At 47.6% G+C, this 23,148-nt stretch overlaps 1 protein-coding gene across 5 annotated transcripts in view; it reads left to right on the top strand.

The window, feature by feature from the left end:
* The window catches only part of FLNA (filamin A), an 86,489-nt gene that overhangs the window by 30,246 nt on the left and 33,095 nt on the right, over positions 1-23,148 (top strand). For all 5 annotated transcript variants that reach the window (XM_055003305.1, XM_055003303.1, XM_055003306.1 and 2 more), the window contains exons 11-23: positions 10,888-11,014; positions 11,456-11,592; positions 12,668-12,861; positions 14,021-14,134; positions 14,251-14,394; positions 15,072-15,195; positions 16,027-16,187; positions 16,287-16,377; positions 18,120-18,289; positions 18,742-18,859; positions 19,680-19,942; positions 20,400-20,997; positions 22,295-22,468. In XM_055003305.1, coding sequence (XP_054859280.1) covers positions 10,888-11,014; positions 11,456-11,592; positions 12,668-12,861; positions 14,021-14,134; positions 14,251-14,394; positions 15,072-15,195; positions 16,027-16,187; positions 16,287-16,377; positions 18,120-18,289; positions 18,742-18,859; positions 19,680-19,942; positions 20,400-20,997; positions 22,295-22,468 — 2,415 coding nt within the window. The remainder of the gene's footprint in view (positions 1-10,887; positions 11,015-11,455; positions 11,593-12,667; positions 12,862-14,020; positions 14,135-14,250; positions 14,395-15,071; positions 15,196-16,026; positions 16,188-16,286; positions 16,378-18,119; positions 18,290-18,741; positions 18,860-19,679; positions 19,943-20,399; positions 20,998-22,294; positions 22,469-23,148) is intronic.

Consider the following 23,148-nt stretch of genomic DNA (forward strand, 5'->3'; position numbering starts at 1 on the left):
ATCTTAAGATCTTTCACACATGGCAAGAATATAAACATGACTGGCTTTAGATTTAGCAGATTCTTCAGGTTTTTATTCTTCAGGTTTTCTGCCAAGCCAAAAGCGATGCCTTGTGGCAGTTGCAAGACAAACTCCATAAATCCCTACGAGTTGACTTAAAATTTGTGTGCGGATCATGATCGGTCCATTCCAGCAATTGAAGAATCATTTGTCTACTGCTGCGCACTACTTTTAATTGGTTGTCAAAGATAAAAGGAACATGGATGTGGTTATACAACCTGTTGACAGACTACATTAAAGTTCATGCACTAGAATAAACGTGTAACTAAAGTATATTGTGATCAGATCCATTGTTACTGTCACGCAGCCCCCCGCACCCCCGGTGTGTTTTCCTGGCACTTGCTCACTGCTCGAGTCTTGGGCACAAGAACCGTAGGATGTGGAATGGAACAGACAAAGTTTGAGAGACGAGCAAAGCAGACCGCTGCCTTTTCATTTGGGAGCTGAAGCCAAGCTGCCCTTCCTCCTTGCAGCAGAGAGCCCATCCCTGCCTTCCTTTGCCTCCTCATTGCAGGAAGTGCTTCGGAAAAGCTCCAGTCTTTGCGCCTGGAGGGGGCACCCCCTTGGAAGTGGCTCCCTCCGCTGTAAGAGTCTGCTTGGCTTGGAAGCGCCCAAAGCTTTGCTCACCTCCCTGGCTGGCGTTTCTCCTCATTTCAAAGGTGCCTGCAGGCTCAACAAGGTTGGGGGAGACCTCAGTGCCCCAGGCCGCATAGCAGGACCCAGTCCAGCAGGTTTAAATGCATTGGGTGTCAGCAGAGACTCGAGTTCTGTCCCTGCATTGGGCAGGGAGTTGGACTAGATGGTCTTTTAGGCCATCTCTAGGATTCGGTGATTTCTGTGGTCTGGACTGTTTGAAACCGCCTTTCACCTCTGAGCCCAGTATAATACTTAGTATTGTTAAAACTGAGTAGGTCCTGGCTTGCTCAGAGCCTGGATGGGGGGCCTCGGGCGGGGGCCGCGGCTCAGATGGAGCACCTGTTTTGCATGTAGGAGGTTTTGGATTCAGTCTCTGACATCTCCAGTTAGAAGGGTCAGGTATTTTGAATGGCTTCTACCTGAGAGCCAAGCTACACGTGACGCCTTACCCAGGTTGGACACTTGTCAGCTTCCCTCAAGTTTTGATGGGAAACGTAGGCATCCTGGTTTTACAGCTTGGCTCTCCATTACAGCTGCAAGACCAGAATGCCTACTTTCCCGTCAAAACTTGAGGGAAGCTGACAAGTGTCCAACCTGTGTCAGGCGTCACTTGTAGCTTGGCTCTGAGACCCTGGAGAGCTGCTGCCAGTTGGAGTAGACACTACAGACCTTGAGGGACCAAAGGTCTCATTTAGTAAAGGCAGCTTCGTGTGAGCCTGCAGGGGAGCCTTGTAAGATGAAGCTCAACTTCCAAAGAGTACCTAAATGCAAAACTTTCTTTGACCTTGTTCCTGGCAGCTCTCAGATACAGTGAAGCCTGGAAGTAATATCAACCCCCTTTTCTTGCTTCTGGGTTGCTGAATTCTTGAGACAGGATAAGGAGCAGACTTCCTGCCTTAAAAGTAACTGGTCTCCTCTTGGTATTTGGCACAAGCCAGGAGATGTCCTAGGTCAAGGAAAGAAGCAGGGCAGTAAACAGTAAGAGGGTGGGAGCTCTGGGCAGGCAGAAACACAGATTGTGGGTAGCAGAGAACGGAGCAGGGTCTTGTCCAGGCTAGACAGAAACTGCTTACAGAGGTATGTCTAATGATAGATGCTGGGCTTGACGCCTGTATCTTTGGGATCAAACCACAGGAATTCAAAGCGGGGTTGGGCAACTAGGCCTAAGGCAGGCTTTAAACACCAGAGTCTTGCTAGAGCCAAGAAATTCAAGATGTCCCAGCTGGGAGATAAGATCTTGAGAATGGCGGGGATTGCAATCCATTCCTTCCCTTGAAGGTTTCAGCCTAGCGAGGGCCTAAAGGCATACCGGGTCGTCAGCGAGGAATGTTGGGACATCCTGAATTCTTGGATTACCAGATAACAAGGTCAACCCTTGGCTAGTTCGAGTTTGAGATTTGTTGTCTGGTGCCTGCTGTGATCTGTGGGGCTTCTTGTGTGAAGCAAGGGACCTGTCAAAGTGGCTGCATTAAAGATTTAGCTCATTGTTATTTTTTGCCTGCACTGACTTCCCCAAGAGTGAAATTCCTTTCTTGGGTCTTTTCACACACGGGTTTCCAGTGGTCCAGGTGCCAGCCGGCAGTCTTTTTCTTGCCTCTTTCTGCTTCCCCCTGTTTCCCCATTTCTGTTTTATCAAATCCCTTTTGATCCAATTTTAGAAAACATACAAAAAAAAATTGAAGAAGCTATGGAATGGCAACAATTGGAGGTAAAACAAGGACATGCAGAATATGGGAGGAAAAAACACTGCAAGTCAGCTCCCAAGCTGAGAATCTCTGTGTGAAAAAACGCGACTGTGTCTTAGTATATTGGATGTCTCCTCAGGGTATAATTTTTCTGTCTTGTTATCAGATGAATACGAACTGTTAGCAGTGTCTCAAAGAGAACTCGTGCCAGTTGGCTGAATAGCAAAATAGCCCATAAAAATGTTAAATTGAATCTATAATACAGAATTATATTTCAAGATTTGAAACTTGTATGTTAAATGTAAAGGTATGGATTCATGCTTTAGATCTCTGTATTTTATAGATGGCCGTGGCTCTGGTTGCAGTTGGCTGCAGCAATAAAAAAGATTGTGTGTGTGTTGAGAAATCTCAATGAATTGTGACTTTCTCCTCTTAGCAGGCCTTAGAGCCAAAACACACGTTAAGAAATACCTAGGTTCAGACTTCCTGTTTGGGATCCATGGAGGTCTAACGCAGCTCCACTTGCGGAGCTGACCGGACTGCCGTTTTAACCGGCCGGCGGGGTGAAAATAGCCCGCGGCCGACTGCTCTCAGGCGGGGAGCAGGCAAAGAACGCTCAAGACCCTAGGGTGAGCTAGATCTCGGACGAGGGGGGGCTCTATACAACGAGTCTCCCCCCGATCCTTGAGGTCCCACCTTGCGACGGGTCGGCTATAATCTCTGCGGCAGTTTTGGGGCCAATTCGGCTGGCATAAGACCTACATACCCAAGCATCGATTGGGGGAAGAAGCTGAGAGGAGAACTTAAAATCGAAACAGCGATTACAACCCGAGAAAAGTGAAGAGAAGGTAAAGATCATTATCTTCTGAGACGGGACAGATTGATAAAAACAGAGAGGAAAAAAAGTAGATTTTTAAACTGCAACAGACTAGTGAAAAGGAGGGGAAGACTCGGCAGGAATCGAATTTAAAAAGAGACTAAGTTTAAAGAAGTTATTAAAGAAATGGGACTATTGTTTTGAATACCTGTGGCTTTGGAGCTGTGAGAAAAAGACACCATCGCGAGATCTGCTGTGGGAAGACGGGAGACAGGAAGTGCGTAATAACAATAGAGTGGCTGGAGAGAAGCGGCCCTTGCTGGAGGGCAGGAAGTAGGGAATCGCCATTTTTGAAAGGGGAAGGGTCGCGGCTTCAGCGGAAGAGGAAGTAGGCCATCTTGGATTACAAAATCATAGAGAAACCATAGAGAAAAGACGCCCGACATTTTGGACTCTTTAAAATTTAATTTCTATAAGAAGACCGGGACATTTAAAATAGAAAAACGTTAAATTTTACGCCACGGAGTTAAGGAAGAGAGCGGATTCGTGGGAGCGAGCTAAAGCAAGCCCCACGATGTCAAAAAAAGAGTGGCAATCGGCAATAGAAAACCTGGATAAAAACCTGGACAAAAAACTTTTAGATATGATTAAAGAACTTAAGGACACGAAATTGGAGCTGATAAAAGAGGTTAAAGAGGTTACACAGACAGTAAAATCGGAGCTGTCAGAAGTGAAAAAAGGTATGGAAACAATACGAAGTGAATTACAAGGAACGCAGCAGAGAGTTAAAACAGTAGAAGACGCGATGGAGAATTTAGCAGACACGCAACAAACAGAGATGAGATTGGTGAAGGGGAGAATGTCAGTTGCAGAAACTAAACATATGGAGAAGCAGCTACGTTTTCGTGGCTTGCCAGAAGTGGAAGGAAAGTCAGCGCAAGAACAGATGACTGAGGTGTTGGCTGAGTACCTGGGGAAGGAGGAGGAGGAGGAAGTTGTGGCTATCCTAGATGTGGCATACCGTGTGAATTCGAGAATAGCAACCCAGAGGAAACTACCAAGAGATGTGATTGTGCAGTTTACAACACGAAATATGAAAGAGAGGATTGTGACAAAACAGTTTCAAGATCCATTGGAGATTGATGGCAAGACGATTATTATAATGAAGGAACTGCCCAGATCAGTGTTACTGGACCGGAAAAAATATAAAGTGCTAATTCAGATTTTGAAGGACATGAAAATCAGGTACAGATGGGAGTTACCGGAAGGAGTGTCCTTTGAGTTTGGAGGGGCCAAAAAACGCATCAGATCTGAGCGAGAGATGGAGCGATTTATTAAGGACAATGAAAAAGACTTACCAACAAGATCATGAGTATGGAGTGTAAAGTATTATCTTGGAATGTAAATGGACTAAACTCACCGAATAAGAGGAAAAATACTTTTCACTGGCTACTAAAACAAAAATGTGACATTGTTTGTTTGCAAGAGACCCATATCAGAAAGCAGGATGTAAAATATTTAAAATCTGGAAAATTGGGCAAAGAATATGTAGCGGCCTCCAACAAGAAAAAAAGAGGAGTGGTGTTGTACATAAAAGAGGAGCTACAGCCAAAATTTGTTATGAGAGATGTGGAAGCTAGATTTGTAGCAGTGGAATGTATTTGGAATTTAAAGAGAGTGTTGGTAGTCGGACTTTATGCACCTAACGGTGCAAAAGAAAGCTTCTTTGAGGATTTAAGGAAGCATTTAGACGATCTTGCATACGACCAGATAATTCTTGCTGGAGACTTCAATGGAGTGACAGACTTGGAACTAGACAAAAAGACTACAACGGCACAAAAGAAAAGAGGACTATTACCAAAGCTTTTTTTTGAGTTGATTCAACAAGAGACTCTTGAAGATGTATGGAGGAGAGAATATCCTAAAAGCAGACAGTTTACTTTTTATTCTGCAAGGCATTCTACATTATCAAGAATTGATATGATCTGGGCCTCAAAAGACTTAGCATTATGGACTAAGGAGGTAGAAATAATGCCTATGGTAGGCTCAGATCACAACCCAATTATGTGGAAATTTGGAAAAAAGAGAAAAAGGAAAGCATGGAGAATAAATGAGGACTTGTTACAGGAAAGAGAGAATATGGAAATACTGAGAAGAGAGACAAAGTTTTTTATACAATACAACGTGAATAAAGAAGTACCAACCAATAAAGTTTGGGATGCTTACAAGGCGGTTGTAAGGGGCATACTAATGGACTTAAATGGTAGAGCAAGAAAGAAGAAAGAGGAGAAAAGACAAGAGATTGAGGAGAAAATAAAAGCCAAAGAAATACAGCTAAAAAAGAGACCAGGGAAAAAGAAGGTATACCAGGAAATTAAAATACTTCAAGAACAGCTAACAGCAATGAGCAATAAAGAATTGGAGTGGAATCTCAAAAGACTGAATCAAAAAGCGTTTGAGGGTGCTAATAAACCTGGGAAGTACCTGGCATGGCAATTGAAGAAGAAAAGGGAAAAGAAGATAATAAATAAAATTTGCGAAGATAACAAAACGTATTTGGAGCAGGCTACCATTAGTAGAGCCTTTTATAAATTTTACGCTAAGCTGTATAATAAAAAAGAAGTAAACAAAGAATCAATAGCGTCATATTTGGAGAAAACCAAACTTCCAGAAATCTCGGAAGCTTGGAGAAATAAGTTGAATAGTGAAGTAACTGACGAGGAAATAAGTAAGGCAATACAATCTGCAAATCTAGGAAAGGCGCCAGGGCCAGATGGACTTACGGCTAAATTCTATAAGACAATGGCTAATGAACTGGCACCATTCCTAAAAGAGGTGATGAATGGGGTTTTAAGGGATCAAAGGATTCCAGAAACTTGGAGTGAAGCGAATATATCATTGATCCCAAAAGAGGGCCAAGACCTGACTAATGTGAAAAATTATAGACCTATATCGCTACTCAACAATGACTATAAAATTTTTGCGAAGATATTGGCGGAGAGATTGAAGGGGTGGCTCTCGGAAGTCATAGAGGAGGAACAAGCAGGCTTTTTGCCAGACAGACAAATAAGAGACAACTTAAGGACAGTGATCAATGCTATTGAATATTATGACAAGCGTTGTGACAAAGAGGTTGGTTTCTTCTTTGTTGACGCTGAAAAAGCGTTTGACAATTTAAACTGGGACTTTATGTTTGCCACTATGGAAAAGCTACAATTGGGAGAAAGATTCATCAGAGCAATTAAGGAAATTTATAGAGACCAGACTGCAGCAATTGTGGTGAATGATGAATTGACCAAGAAATTGACGATAAGTAAAGGAACAAGACAAGGTTGCCCGTTATCTCCATTGTTGTTCATTTTAGTATTGGAGATTCTGATGATACAAATACGTCAAGATGATGAAATTCGTGGAATAAAAATAAAGGACTATTCATACAAGGTCAGAGCATTTGCGGATGACATAATGTTAATTGTAGAGGACCCATTGGAGAACATGCCAAGAGTGATAGATAAGATCAAGGAGTTTGGAGACTTGGCAGGTTTCTTCATTAACAAAAAGAAGTCAAAGATATTATGCAAAAATATGACTAAGCAGAAACAACAATCGTTAATGGAAACAACGGATTGTGAAGTAACAAGTAAAGTGAAATATTTGGGAGTCGAATTAACTGCAAAGAACATAGATCTATTCAAAAACAATTATGAAAAACTATGGACTCAGATAGAGAGAGACTTGATTAAATGGAATAGATTGAATTTGTCATGGTTGGGCAGGATTGCAGCAGTTAAGATGAATGTGTTACCAAGAGTAATGTTTTTGCTACAGACAATACCAATCATCAGAGACTCCAAACAATTTGAAAAATGGCAGAGGAAAATATCAGATTTTGTTTGGGCAGGCAAGAAGCCTCGAGTGAAAGTGAAAGTTTTACAAGATGCAAAGGAAAGAGGCGGAATGCAACTGCCCAATCTGAGACTTTATCATGATGCAATCTGCCTAGTTTGGTTGAAAGAATGGATGACATTAAAGAACAAGAAACTATTAGCCCTAGAGGGATATAAAAAAATATTTGGATGGCACGCATATTTATGGCATGACAAAGTAAAGGTCAACTCGATGTTCCTGCATCACTTTGTTCGGAGAAGTCTATACATAATCTGGAAGAAGTACAGAATTTATCTACAAGAAGGAACCCCTTTGTGGGTGGTTCCATATGAGGTGATAGACCCGAGAGCTGTTGATAATGAACAACAATGTTTAACGTATAAAGAAATAACTAAAACTGAAGCATCCAAACTTAGAATAAAGACACAAGAGGAACTATCACCTAACTACGATTGGTTCCAGTATAGACAGATCAGAGACTTATATAATTCGGACTCGGTAAAGGGAGGTATACGAATAGAGAATTCGGAACTAGAGCAGACCCTTCTTAAAGAAGATAAGAAAAGAATATCCAAGGTATACCAAGTACTGTTGAAGTGGTATACCGAGGATGAGATAGTTAAAACACAAATGGTGAAATGGGCTATAAACTTTAATAAAGAAATAACAATGGAGGCATGGGAATACTTGTGGAAAACTACAATGAAGACAACGACATGTATTAATATCAAAGAGAACATTTATAAAATGATCTATCGTTGGTACATGACACCAAAGAAGATTGCGCTAGGGAATTTGAATACTTCTGATAAATGCTGGAAATGTAAGAAGCATGAGGGCTCCCTCTATCATATGTGGTGGTCGTGTGAGGTAGCCAGGCAGTACTGGGGGGAAATAATAAGAGAAATGAGTGAAATTTTACAATTTCAAATTAATAGGAACCCAGAACTCCTGCTACTGAACTTGGGAATGGAGGGAATTCCAGCCCAACACAGGACGTTGATATTTTATATGACAGCAGCAGCTAGACTTTTGTATGCGCAAAAATGGAAAGTACAAGAAGTGCCAACTATTGAAGATTGGACTTACAAATTGCTGTATATGGCTGAAATGGACAAGATGACAAGAAAATTGAGAGATCTGGACTCAGGGCAGTTCAACACAGACTGGGAGAAGCTGAAACAATACCTGGAGAAGAAATGGGAGGTGGGAGGAAAACTGTGGCAGTTTGAGAACTACTGAAGTATTGAAGTAGAGGGGGGAGACTTTACCGGGGGGAGAAGAGATAAATGTGAATTAATAAGCAGTCAGATTAATAGATTGACATATATATAGATATATATAGGTTAACAAACAAGAACATAGAGAAAATAATTAATTATAAGGACTAAATATAAGGAGCGATTAACTAACAATATTTTCTTTTTTTTCTGACAAGTTTTGTACCAAACTGAATGTCTGAAGATATAGATGGGTCAAATTGATTGACTACGTGAGGAGAGATATATAGAACTATTATAAAAAGATAGAATGAGTAATATATATAGAGAATAAGTCAAATTGTTTGATATAAACGAATGTATGATCTATATGGTTTATGATATATAGAAATACCTGAAATTGAAAAATTGGGATAAATTGTTTATCTAAGATGGAAACAAAGGCTTACAGTTTGGGCATATAATGTTAAAAATAGTTAAGGATGTACTGCTTAGAATAATGGAGAATATATATTTGTTTTAGATAGAGGAAGCTAATAAAAGTAAGGGAAAGGGGACAAAGGGTTGGAAAGCTGCTGGAAGTCAACAAAAAGGGGGGGGAAAGGGAGGGGGTTAGAGATGAAAAAATTGGGGAAAATTGAATGTAAATGTGGAAATAATGGATTCTAACCCAATAAAAATTTTTCAAAAAAAAAAAAGAAATACCTAGGTTCAGCACGTGTTCTCTTACCTCAAGGTTTGCCGGGATCTGTAGGCGTCCTGGAAGCTTAAAGTAGGTGTCCTGGAAGCTTAAAGATCTGTAGGGGTCCTGGAAACTTAAAGTCCTGGAAGCTTAAAGATCTGTAGGGGTCCTGGAAGCTTAAAGTCCTGGAAGCTTAAAGGATCTGTAAGCGTCCTGGAACCTTAAAGGCGTCCTGGAAGCTTAAAGCTTAAAATACAGGCGCCTGTATTTCCCTTCCCCTTTTTGCTGCTCTGTAAATGCTAAACTTCAAGCTTCCAGGACGCCTACAGATCCTGGCAAACCTTGAGGGTAAGGGAACACGTGCTGAACCTAGGTATTTCTTAACGTGTTTTTGGCTCTTAGGCAGTTCTTCCACTGAGTTAGGGCGTTGAGCCTACAAGGGGACAAAAATTCTAACCAGGGTAGTTAGCAAAAATTCCCTTGGAAAGACCACAGCCGTGCAAGCAGAAGGGGTCTCTGCAGAAGTTTCTGGGTAGAACTTAGGCACAGTCAGGATCTTTCGCAGGCTTCTACTTCAAAGAATCCACATAGGGCAGCTGACTTAGCTTTGAAAGTTCAACATCTTCCTCCCCTGGCTGTTTTCCCTGGTGTAAATGCATCCTCCCAGCAGTTAATAGCCCTAAAGGTTAAAAATACCCGTCAGTAGGACTGATGGCCTCTTGGAGGAAGGGAGGGGCTCACCCCTTCCACTTCCCTAGCTGCTTCGATTGGAATCAGTGGAAGATGCTGAGCACAAATCGTCTGAAGCCCATATTTCGTATGATTTTTATGATTTCTGTTCTGAAACTGGTGTGCCCAGATCCTGTCCAGGAATAGCAGTAGCAGGAAATGGAAGTGCACAACAGTTAGGCAGATGAGAATGCAGCTGGGAGGGGGAGGGGCCAAACATCAAGTACCTCCCCCCCCCTTTTGTAACTTTTTGCAGATCTTGCCTTCATAAACGGAGAACTTAACAGCTTGCAGTGAATTGGGAACAGGCTTAACAGCTTCGAGAGCATCACCATGAGTTCCTGGTGCTTAAGGCTGGGGTTTGTGTGCTGTGCTGGAAAAAAACAAAAGGTCACCGTCCCCCCCCCAAATCCCAGCATTCCTGGGTTCAGGCAGCCCTTATAGATGCCGGTGAAAACCAGTGTCTGATAAAATGGCAAAGCAAGCGCTTGTATAGCTTTAAAAAAAAAATTATTTGAAAGTAAAGAAAAATAACAATTACAAACAATGGATAAATAGAGTCCAGTAGCACCTTTAAGACTAACCAACTTTATTGTAGCATAAGCTTTCGAGAATCACAGTTCTCTTCGTCAGCCGAATGGATAAACAATATAGGCAAGATATATAGCAATACATAAAAACAATATATAACAGTCTTTTATACTACAAAACTATTTCTCCTCTCCATCCCTTTACTTACATACAGTCAGTATTTATAATCAAAGTTTTAATGTTAATTTTACAGTTGGTCTACTTTAATAATACCTGTTCTTAGTTTCTCTCTGTAGTTTTCAGCTACATAGTCAAAAAAGTCTTTCCATTTTTTCTTAAATTCTGAGATCGGTCTATTATGTATATAAGAAGTTATTTTGGCCATAGACTTATATTCACACAATTTGTTCATCCATTCAGTCACATCTGGGCAAGATTCTGTCTTCCAGTTTGTACTTGTATAGCTTTTTGTGTCCCTCCCAAGGACAGCTCTCTGCTCTTCAGGCCAGTCGTGATAACTTTTCCACCCCGCCCCCATAAAGGAAATGATTATTTGAGAGCTTCATGCTTGGCGTGTTTGAGCTTTGCTTCCTCTGCTTGCTTGGAATCCGCATCAACCTTCACTCTCTCTCCTTACAGAAGGGCTGGAGGAACGGGTGAAGCAGAAAGACTTGGGAGACGGGGTGTATGGCTTTGAGTACTACCCCACCGTACCTGGCACCTACACAGTCACCATCACCTGGGGTGGGCAGCATATCCCGCGCAGGTAAGCCTTGGCCGTGGGGGCTGTTGTGCCCCCCTTTTAAGTTGGAGGGGTCACGTCCTTCTGCTCATGGGGTGTGGTGGACGTTCTTTCAGTCTCACTTGCTGTGGGGCAAGTGTGCCTCTGGCGTCCTCCTGAGGCACAGACACTCTGCCTGAGGAGGAGGGCGGCATGATGGGTCACGTGGCTAGGAGAGAACGTCTTCGCAGGAGGCAGGGCTTGCGGGGTATCCGCTGCTGTTGAATGGGGAGTGGCTGTCCAAGGCATTAGACAGGGTGCTTCTGGTCCAGGCTGTTAAACATCTGTGGCAGTTTCCGACCCAGGAGGAACGAGAAGAGCTTTCTTTGGCATGCGGTGGGTGACCGGCTGTTGAGGGTTCTACATTAACTAGCTGTCTTTTCCAACACTGGAATAAATCTCGGCATCTCTTACCTGTTCCCTTAGCCCGTTTGAGGTCAAAGTGGGCACGGAATGCATAAGCCAGAAGGTGCGAGCCTGGGGCCCTGGTTTGGAAGGAGGAGTTGTGGGCAAGTCGGCTGACTTCGTGGTAGAAGCCATTGGAGACGATGTTGGCACGCTGGGTAAGCCAGAAGATGTCCCCCGTACTGTCCTGTATTCGTATGTAGGTAATTCGCTGTACAGAGGCCTGAATTAACTGGTGAAGTTTGCCCCTGCATGATGTCATGACCCTAACTTCGATCCCTCTGAAGGGATGAGGCAAATCCACTGGTGAGGCTCTGCCAAGGGCCGCTCTTCTCAAACTGCAGCGGGGGCGGCGGCGGCTGCCTTTCAGGGCTGAGAAGCTGTGGCTGGTCCAGGAGTGCAGATGTCCCCTGTACTGTCCTGTATTTGTATGGCTCGAACATGCAGATCCTGCCCCTTCTCAGGTAGCTTCCAAACACCATTCAAAGAGCTGGTCTGACCACCAAGCAGGAAATAGCTAGGGATGCCTACAGGCAGGGCTTTTTTTCTGGGAAAAGAGGTGGTGGAACTCATTGGGTTGCCCTTGGAGAAAATGGTCACATGGCTGGTGGCCCCGCCCCCTGATCTCCAGACAGAGGGGGGTTGAGATTGCCCTCTGCGCCACTCTAGCAGCATGGAGGTCAATCTAACCTCCCCTCTGTCTGGAGATCAGGGGGCGGGGCCACCGGCCATGTGACCATTTTCAAGAGGTTTCAGAACTCCGTTCCCCCGCGTTCCCGCTGAAAAAAAGCCCTGCCTACAGGAGCACCTCCAGATTTCCCCAGAGATCAAGGTTATGGAGAGATGGTCCTCTTAAGCTAGGGAGGTGGTACAAGGATTTCTACGCTGACGCCATCCCTCTGAAACGCTTTGCAGTTGAGGGGTCTGGTGGGCTTTGGATGCAAGATTTTGTAGGCTGGCTAAGATCTTTCTGGTTTTTGATGGGCCTTCTTTGTTAACAAATTTCCAGTTGCTAATTTTATGTTCCTTGTGTTAACTACTCTCTTTATTTTAATTTGGAAAGGTATAGAAGGAAGTATTGGGAGCCTTCGTGGGGTTATTTTGTGGTCTGTGGGGTTAATTTGCTCTAATTTTGTGACCCGTGTCATTGTCTCCTGGCTGGGATTGGCTCCTGGGCACCTCAGTGCAGACTCTCATTCACACGTTTGCCCTCTTCTCCCCGCCCAACCCCAGGCTTCTCAGTGGAGGGCCCCTCGCAGGCCAAGATTGAGTGCGATGACAAGGGAGATGGGTCCTGTGACGTGCGCTATTGGCCCCAGGAGCCAGGGGAGTATGCGGTTCATGTGCTGTGCAACAATGAAGACATCAAACTCAGCCCCTTCATGGCAGACATCAAACCTGCTTCCAAAGACTTCTTCCCAGAGAAGGTAACAGACCACCCTGGGCCAGGGGTGTGTGTCCTAAGGAACATCTAAAAGGCATTGCCATGTTGGAAACCTTCTACACTCCAGGAGTTAAAAGGACCAACCTAGTCAATGCTGGGTCGCATGGGCAACCCAAACCTGAATTTGTTAAGTGTATTGTGAAGTTTGGCCCTAAGGGTTTGGCGGCACCTGAGCCATTTTTTCCGTGTTTAATTTTTAAACAGGTGCTTTTCTGTTGGAAACTGCAGTCTCCACGGGGAGAGCACGTGGGGGGTGGGGGGGGGGTGGAAGCTTTAATGCTTGCACCCCTGCCGTTATTTCCTTGGATAAAGCTACCCTGAGCTGGTCTCTTTCTCACTGTGGAAACAGATTGCTGTAAGATTTTCCCCAGCCAAGGAAGGGTTGGCTTTTTTCAAGGAAAAGAGAAGGATTAAGTCATCCCCCACCCCACCCCCATGCCTCATACTGTCATCCTCTGCAACAGAGCAGTCCTGGCAGCTAAATTTACAAAGTTTATTTAGAAAAATGTTATGCTGCTTCTCCAGGGAACCTGACCTTCAAAAATAAACACAGAAGAAGCCATAATGTGGTGCTAAAGCCTTAGAGCCAGGCATGAAGACTCCTCTTGACGCTTGGCGATTTTGGGGGGCAACAGGGTCCCTTTTTGAGGGGAGGGGACCCTCATAAGAGCTGTGGAGTACACGTACCGGTTGCTTCATCCCTTGGGGGGGTGAGTCTCTGGAACAGGAGCCTGTTCTTTCTTAGGGGTGAGAGAACCTCTGAGTCTTAGAAGTTGCTGGCCTCTTGGGTGTAAATCTTTGACCCATTGCTCCACTCCAGCTAGGAAGGGCTGAGAGGAGGCACTGGGGTGTAAGAGGAAACGGGGCAAGCCTTTAGGCAGACTGCTCTTTGTCCTGAAAGCCTCGTGTCTGCCTGACAGTTTCTGTTCTTCTCTTCTGCCGCTCTGCTTCTGGATGGGAATGGCAGAATAGTTGAGAGTAGATGCCGCTGTGCCGTCTCGGTCTCCGAAGTCCGGCCAGACTCTGCCCTGGACGTTTCCGGGAGGGTTCATTGGGGCCCCTCCTCATACGGACTGAAATGTCTGCAGATGCCCTGGCAGCTTGTTAGCTCACCCGCTCTTTTCAATCCAACCTCTTCCTAGGTGAAAGCCCACGGCCCAGGCCTAGAGAAGACGGGCGTGGCTGTCAATAAGCCAGCTGAATTCACCGTCGATGCCAAGAGCGGCGGCAAGGCACCTCTCAAGGTGCAAGTGCAGGTGAGAGACGCGGTGCTGTGTGGAGGGCAGAAGAGAGCACGGCTGGTTTCTTGGGGCGGGGGGGGAGAGGGCACATCTGTTAGAGTGATGCATTGCTTCTTGTCCTTTCCGCTCAGGATGCGGAGGGCTCCCCAGTGGATGTGTCTGTGAAAGACAATGGCAACGGCACCTACAGCTGCTCCTACCTGCCCAAGAAGCCGGTGAAGCACACGGCCATGGTGTCCTGGGGCGGAGTCAACATCCCCAACAGCCCCTACAGGGTCAGTGTCCCTGCAGCAGAGGGAGGGGGGGGGTCCCGGTTGCCTTTCCCCTCCCCTGAGAGCTGGTGTGGTGTGCTGACTGGTGTCCGAGATACCCAGGTTCGAATTCTTACTCTGCTATGAAAACTTGATGGGTGATCTTGGGCTGGTCACGCTGTTTCTCACCCTAGCCAGAGTTGCTGTGAAGGAGGAGAGGAGAACAGTGTAAGCTGCTTTAGGTTTCCACTGGGGAGGAAAGTGGCAAGTAAATGGGGGGGTGGCACCCAAATACAGAGAATAATCTCCCAGAGCAGAATCTGCTTGGACTTATTCAGGATGCCCTGCCAGGGGGTGGGGTCCAAAGCAGAGATGCTGTAAGACCGTCTGGGTGCCGCCTTCCCTCCGGCAAGTGGTTCCAGGTGCAGAGAAGGCGGGCCCTTTCCTAGTCCTCATCTCACGTACGTGTGATTTTGTTTCTCAAGCAACTGTCGATTGCGAGCCGGCCTTTCTGGGACGCTCCCACCCCAGTAGGAAACCTTCCCTGTCTCCTTAAAACTTGGGAGATGGATGTCCAAGGAATACACCGGCAAGGCTCTCCCCATCTAACGCAGCAGTGCACGGAAACACCAGGATTCTACTGCTTTCGTTGCTGTGATTTCTGGACTGCTGCGTGAGACTGCCTTTCTGTCGCCCTCTAGGTCAACGTTGGGGCTGGCAGTCATCCAAACAAAGTGAAAGTGTACGGCCCGGGAGTGGCCAAGACAGGCTTGAAAGCACACGAGCCCACCTATTTCACAGTCGACTGCACGGAAGCGGGGCAGGGTGAGTCCCCAACTGAGTTCCCTTTCCCCCCTGTGAGCTGGACTCGACCCATATGACGGCAGCACGCCCCCCACCCCCCGTTCTGCTTGCTCAGCGCAGCAAAGCCACGTGGATTTCCTTGTTGAGCCTCTGGGTTTTGAGGTTGGCTAGCCCAACATACCTCGACTGAGTTCAGACCTCAGACCTAATCGTACTTTGGCACAGTAGGTCATTGTTCACCTTCATACTGCTGTCCACTATATCCTCAGGAATGGCTGCTAAAACCATTGGGCAGCAAGGTGAAGCCTTCCAGATGGACAGTCCTTGATTTGGTGTCCCCTCTTCACTGCCCCCTGCCCAAACCCATTCACGAGTTACTGCTCTCTCCCCCTCCAAGCCAGTGTCTTCCGACTGCAAGGGCTTGGCCTGAAGGCTCCTGATCGTTCTGTGCACGTGTGTGGATTGATCATGTATTTCACCAGCAGAAACTTTTATTAGTATAACGGTGTTGCCCTAACGGAGAGTTGTCCCCCTTCAGTAGCCTGGGAAAAACATAACTTTGCTTAGGGTGGTACTGTGAAGCTACGTCACAGCCCCACCCTAGACGTCCAGAGTTGCTCCTGGCTGAGTGCCCTGAACTGTGAAGAGCGCCCAGAGCTCCGGATTGTAAATCACAAGCAGCGTGAAGCAGGGTTGTCTACAAAACTGCTTGACTTGCAGGAAGGAACACACAATCTGTGTAGTATCTGGCGGCCAGAATTAGCTGGTGACAGCCAGGTGACCTGCTGGAAGACTAGTTAAGGCAGCGGTGTCCCCTGGGGCTCATTCTGGTCTCTTCTGCCTCCTGCAAAGGCGACGTGAGCATTGGCATAAAGTGTGCTCCAGGTGTGGTGGGCCCAGCAGAGGCAGACATTGACTTCGACATCATTCGAAACGACAACGACACCTTCACAGTCAAGTACACGCCTCGTGGGGCCGGCAGCTACACTATCATGGTGCTTTTTGCGGACCAGGTAAGACCTCTCGCTGCAGGGGTAGCTTCTGTGGAAAGGGAAGGGGCACTGGTTGGCTATCGTAACTGTTTTCTTGCTTTTCCTGTTGACAAACTGCAGACTACCCCTACCAGCCCCATCCGGATCAAAGTGGATCCCTCCCACGACGCCAGCAAGGTGAAGGCAGAGGGGCCCGGCCTGAACAGGAGCGGTAAGTTGGGACCCCAGGCATGGAGGGGGACTGGATCTCTGGCTGGGAGGACTGGTGGCCCGGCTCGGGACTGAGCAAGCGTCTAACACGAGGCCTTCTGTAGGGGGAGCTTGGAGAGGTGCAGCTGTTCAGACCATTCAGACCACTGCAGTTCTGCTCTGGGGTCAGCTGTACCCGTCTGAACACCCTTTCCTGTGCACATATTGTGTGTCAGTTGCAGTTTTAAAACTGTCAAGTTATTTTTGTCAGCCCCTCAGACCTTTGAGTTGAGAGGCCAGGGTATAAATCTTGTAAGTTTAAGCATCGTTCCCCTTCCTTTCCGCATGCCGTTGCGTGCGTACATGTGTACTGCCTTGGGTCTGCCCCCCACCTGCTATCCCCTTTTTCTGAAGTTTCTCCGTCCTTGTCCCTGTCTCTGCACCTCCTCTCAAAGAGGCGAGCTGTGCGTTAGATACGGGAGAGACCCCCATCAGACAGCACTGGGAAAAACAGTGACTTGAGACTGTCATAGTGGCCAGACTGTCTCCACCCATTTGTGCTCACAAGGCGGCTGCAGCCATTGCTGGTAGACTCCCCGCTGGGTCAGTAAGAAATGGCTGTTGCTGGGAGATGCAGTTTCCCCGTGGCTACACCTGCGCTGTGGAATGGGCTTCCTGGGGCTGTGAGGAAGGCCCTGGCCGTGTGCCGAGCTCTTCTGTCATGCCTCTAGGAGCCCACGAGAGAGGGTTGGTGGCCGCTGCCTGTATTTGTATGCTTTTGATGGTATGATACTGTATTTGATTTTTAAGTTTATGTAAGTGGCTTTGAATAAACATTGTAAAATCAGCTTCAGGATGGGTCAGGTTTTATAGAGAAGCAAACGGGGGTGGGTGGGTAGTGGTATTATTGGCTCCTCCACCACCTTTTCCACTGCAGTAGCTGCACTAATCAAATTACTGTTTCCTGCTGGCCACGCTTTATCCGGCTCTGTGGATTCTGTTGCGGTTAAGAACATAAGAACATAAGCAAAGCCATGTTGGATCAGGCCAGTGGCCCATCCAGTCCAACATTCTGTCACACACAGTGGCTAGAAATCCAGTGCCATCTAAAGGACTGTCAGTGAGGCCAGGACACCAGATGCCCTCCCACTGCCTTCCTTCCAGCACCAAGACAACAGAGCACCACCTCCCCACAAAGAGAATACCATCTATCTCCTGTGGCTAATAGCCACTGATGGACCTCTGCTCCATATATTTGTCCAGTCCCCTCTTGAAGCTGGCAATGCTTGTAGCTGCCACCACCTCCTGTGGCAACGAATTCCATGTGTTTATCACCCTTTGTGTAAAGTAGTATTTTCTTCTATCTGTTCTAACCCGACTGCTCAATAATTTCATAGAGTGCCCACGAGTTCTTGTATTGTGAGAAAGGGAGAAAAACACATCTTTCTCGACCTTCTCTAACCCGTGCATTATCTTGTAAACCTCTATCATGTCTCCCCTCAGTCGTCTTTTCTCCAGGCTAAAGAGCCCCAAGTCTTTTTGCAGGACTGCAACAACAACAAAAAAGCACCGCTTAGGAGACTTCTAAACTGTGTTTGGATACCATTACAGTAGGAAATTGTTTTAAAAAATTTAAAACCTTGTGCAGACTCATGTTGACCAGGAAGCTTGGGAAGGCGTGGTTACTGATGGTGCCACAGATCTTGCCAGAACAGCTCATCCTGTGGGCCTCCACAGATTATTGTCCCACTTCCTTTCAAACAGGAGTAGAAATCGGCAAGCCGACCTACTTCACAGTCAACACCAAGCCAGCTGGCAAAGCCAAACTGGACGTCCAGTTCACTGGGCCAGGAAAGGGAGATGCTGTGAGGGACTCTGAAATAATTGACCACCACGACAACACCTACACTGTCAAATATACCCCTGTGCAGCAGGTAAGTGCGGACGGAGGAGGTGTGCGGGCAGCTTGACCGTCAACCGTGGCCAAAGTGTGGCCTCCCTCCTTGAAGTGCCAGAAGTTGGCCTGTTTTTTATTTCATCCTAAAAAGCATGCTGGGCAGAAGTCAGCTTTTGGAAGAGTAGGGGAAAGAATGTAGAATCCCAGGGTTCCATGTTCTAGGAGGAGGGTAGCTTTCAAAGGGTTTTGCCTATGGGGGTTCTCTCATCCCCCGTACTCTCTTGCACATGGGAAGCATTCAGCCATGTGGAGTGCCCACCTCCAGTCCGTTATGGCGGAGCCTCATCCTGTCCTGGGCAACATTGAGGCCTGACGGGGGTGGTCTTTGGTGAGAAGTAGACCTCAAACCTGCCCCGTGAACTAACTTAACTACTTAAGACTGGGTTAGACCACTGGTGTGTAGGTCATGGCAGCTCTTGTCTTTCTCAGGGTAACATTGGAGTGAACGTAACGTATGGAGGAGACCACATCCCCAAAAGCCCTTTCAATGTGGCCGTTGCACCCACCCTGGACCTCAGCAAGATCAAGATTTCTGGGCTTGACGACAGTATGTACCTCAGTGGCTTAAGTGCGGGGATGTGGCTGTCTGCTTTGCGTTCTTGGCTTGCGTAATTCCACTTCTGGTTGTGGGAGGTTGAGGCTAGTTCGGCGCACGGCCACTGGCTCATGGGGAAAATCCTGCCTAGACTCCCTGTCCGCGCTGGGCCTCAAGGACAGCAAAGTTTAGCGGCATCTTTTGTGACGGATGCCCGTTCCATGTAATGTGTAGTCCAGGCCTCAAAGATGAATTCTCTTTTTTGTCTCCCTGCCCCCGTACGGCCACAGAGTGATGGTCTGCACCCAGCCCTGACCACAGCATGCGTCTGTGTTCTGTCTCCCTTGCCTTGATGAGAACCCTGGTACACTTAACTTGTGTTGACTGCTGGCCCCCTCAGAGCCCTTCCGGGGTTCTGGGAGAGGAAACCAGCGTGTGCAAACTTACAGCTCTGCCCTCGGGGGCTTCCTTAGCAGCTGCTCACAAACTTTCTTTTCCTGAAGACATGCCAGAGCCTTAATGATTGGAAACGCTCCAAGGCTGCTTTGTTTTCCAGGAAGTGTTAGTCATGCCAACATCCTCCCCTCCCCTCACTGTACTTCAGCCACAGAGGATCTTCATCTTCTCAAGGTCTTGGGCTATGGGAGGTCCCAAAAATCCAGCTGCCTAGGGATCTAGTGGCTCTCTGCAGCTCTTGGTCAGCTTTTAGGCACTCAAATGTGGGGCAGGGGACAAGTCCTATGGGAGGGATTTCTTGGTCTCTGGGAATATCGAAAGCTTGTTCGGGCAGCTTTCTGAATAGGTACCTGACGCACGCGTGCCATTCTTGCAGAGGTGGAAGTGGGCAAAGACCAGGAGTTCACTGTCAAATCCAAGGGGGCTGGTGGTCAAGGCAAGGTGGCTGCCAAGATCACAGGCCCGTCCAGCAAACCAGTGCCCTGCAAGGTGGAACCAGGCCTCAGCCCTGACAACAGCGTGGTGAAGTTCATCCCCCGTGAAGAGGGGCCATATGAGGTGGACGTGACATACGATGGCGTGCCCGTCCCAGGCAGCCCCTTCCCCGTGGAGGCTGTACCTCCTACCAACCCATCCAAGGTAGGGGGCTCAGGAGGGATGGGGACTCCCTGGCTACTTCAGAGTAGACATGGAAAGGGTATGATTGAGCTGGGGTGGCCACTTTAGCCCTAATGTCCCTGCGCAGTGGAGTAGATCCTGAAGCAGATGTGTTCCAAAGTCAGTGCGTGAGCAAAAGCACATCTGAGTGCCACCATCTAGCTTCCTTGTAGCGGCCTTGCAGAGATGAGAAGGTTCTTTTGAACAGCTTTGGCTTCTCCGGGGGAGGTGGCAACTGTCCCAGTTGATGGCCTGGAAGAAAGGGAGAGATCAGTGAACTGCTGTCCATCGACACTCTGTTTTGTTGGAAGTGCCGTTCATGAAATGCCACAGAAAGTGGATGTAGCGCTCTCTCAAGGGTGTGCCTTGACCCAAAGGTCTTACTACCAGTTAAAGTTTCCATGGACTTCCAAAGCAGCAGCCTCTCTTCTCTCCCCAGGTGAAGGCCTACGGACCAGGCCTGAAGGGAGGTTCGGCTGGCTCCCCGGCTCCCTTTACCATAGATACCAAGGGTGCTGGGAACGGAGGCCTTGGCCTGACGGTGGAAGGCCCTTGTGAGGCAAAGATTGAGTGCCTGGACAATGGTGATGGCACCTGCTCTGTTTCCTACCTGCCCACTGAACCTGGTGAATACAACATCAACATCCTCTTCGCTGACACGCACGTTCCGGGCTCTCCTTTCAAAGCTCAGGTGGTGCCTGGCTTTGATCCATCCAAAGTGAAGTGTTCCGGACCCGGGCTGGAGCATGCCACAGTGGGGCAAGCCGGAGAGTTCAGTGTGGACTGTTCCAACGCTGGCAGCGCAGAGCTCACCATTGAGATCATCTCTGAAAGTGGCACACAGGCAGAAGTCCATGTGCGGGACAACGGGGACGGCACTTACACCATCACTTACATCCCTCTCTGCCCCGGGATCTACACCATTACGATCAAATATGGAGGGCAACCTGTGCCAAACTTCCCCAGCAAGCTCAACGTGGAAGCACCTGTGGACACATCTGGTGTCAAAGTTTATGGTCCTGGAGTGGAAGGTAAAGGTGAGTGATTATGGATGTGCAGGCTGGCCTGAAGGGCAAATGTTTGTGTCTGAGACAAAACTCAGCCATCTTTGGGAAACTGGACGCTAGAGCAGCGGCACACTCTCTGCAGCTCATGAAGAACTGCATTTGTGATCTCTGTAAGTCAAGAGAGCCGCATTTACTTCCCTCTTTGGCGTGAAGCCTGCTCCTCAAAAAGGCTCAGAGCCAAACTAGACAAGTTACCGGACATGTGGAGGTTTCCCGCAAGTTTCCCATGGGAAGTGTAGCGAGAAAGAAGCTCTGCCAGGGAGAAGGTTCTTTCTCTAGGTGTCTTGTCTAGTCCAGTCGGCTCCCTCTCACTGTCAAGTGCGTTTAGGGGAGCAAGGGGAGTGCACTCCCTCTCGCTGCTGCCAGCGCACTCCCCTTGCTCTCCTAAATGCACTCGGCAGCCAGAGGAAGCGAAGCATGGCAGCGGCAGCAAGGGGGAGACACGTGTCCTCCACGTGTCAGACGCCCCGTCTAGTTTGACTCTTAGTCCCTCTGGTGATGGCTGTTTCAAGATGGGAACCAGTTACCCACCACAAGCCCCACCCCTGGCAAGGCCCTTTCCCACTTGCCACATTGGGGAACAGTGCTCAGAAGCGCCACAGGTGGCATACCAAGAGCCACTGAGTGAGTATCACTATTATGGAGAGTACAGAAGAACTAGACATTTATGTAAGTTGCATAATTCCTCGTTGTTCCTGTTCACTCGTAGGATGCAAGGCACTCAGACTTCTTCAGCCTTTTCTGTGGCTTCTGAAATGTAGAATGCGTTTATTCATATCTGTTAAAGAGCTGTTTGAAAAACAGAACAGCTGGAAACTTGCGGGGTTTTTTAAAAAAATGGAAGCAAAATTGCACACCCTGTATTTGTACCGTGTGCATGAATATGTATGCATTGAGGTCCTGAGAACCGGGTAAAACTTCCTGGGTGAACTTGAGACTTCATGTGGCAGGAGATTGAAGTGTAGTTGGAGGAGACACACGCGACAAGGCCGTCCTGGTTGCTGTGAACATGTTTCATGTTTATCTGGTGATCTGTTGGGTATTCGTTAGGGATAACGTCACTACATTGCCATAAACCGTAGTACACTCGCCCCAATTTTCCAATTTTTCCATTGGAAAAGCTGGAAGTCCTCAGGATCTTTTTCAAATATTGAGTCTAGAGCATACCTAAGAGAGGAGATGTGAGTGGTGTGGCAGCGGATCTCTTTGGGCTCCACCTGTAGGTTGCAGCTTCTGATTCCATTCCCCTTCCCGCCCCCCCCCCCAGGTGTGTTCCGTGAGGCCACTACAGAGTTCAATGTGGATGCACGACCCCTGACCAAGGCTGGAGGGCCTCACGTCAAAACGAGAGTGTCCAACCCCTCAGGAAACCTGACAGATAGCTACGTGCGTGACAATGGAGATGGAACCTACAACGTGGAGTACACACCTTATGAAGATGGTGAGAACTGTGAGGGGGTGAGCAACACTAACGGAGGGGAAAACATGCTGAGATCTTCTGCAGTTTGAAAGGCCAGAAGGCCCACTAGAGGACCGAGGGGACTAGGAATGGTAACTTCTCTTGGTCCGGCTTGGTTGGGGCAGGCTGGGAAAACAGCTGACGAGGCTGGGATGGGGGTTATGTGTGGTGAATGTCTGAGCCGGGGCCCATTCTGTCACCTGGCATGATAAAGCCAGCCTGAAGTGGACTCATGCCAAAACTTGCACAGTAAGTGCCGTATGGAACCAGCTGTGGAAGCGCCAGGCAAAAGGAGGTGTGCTTAAGAGGCGTACTGTGCTGTGCCCTCTTGAAGTGGGATGCTCCGTGGAGACTTTTCTGCCTGGAGTACCAAAATATCGTGGGATGGTTGAGTTAGGAGAAGCTGTAGCATGAGGAACAGCCTTTCTTGGGGCAGAGTTGCTGAAGTATCTGCAGGTGGCAGTCAAGTATTTGGCAGAAGCAGCTGCCAATTCCTGGTTGCATTTCATAGAATCTCAGGGTTGGAAGGTGCCTCTAGGGTCATCTAGTCCAACCCCCTGCACAATGCAGGAAATTCATGACCACCACCACCCCCTGCATCCCCAGTGACTCCTGCTCTGTGTGCAGAAGATAGCAAAACACCACCAGGATCCCCCCTGCAT

The sequence above is a fragment of the Eublepharis macularius genome, chromosome 19 (assembly GCF_028583425.1).
Source record: "Eublepharis macularius isolate TG4126 chromosome 19, MPM_Emac_v1.0, whole genome shotgun sequence".
Classification (NCBI taxonomy): Eukaryota; Metazoa; Chordata; class Lepidosauria; order Squamata; family Eublepharidae; genus Eublepharis; species Eublepharis macularius.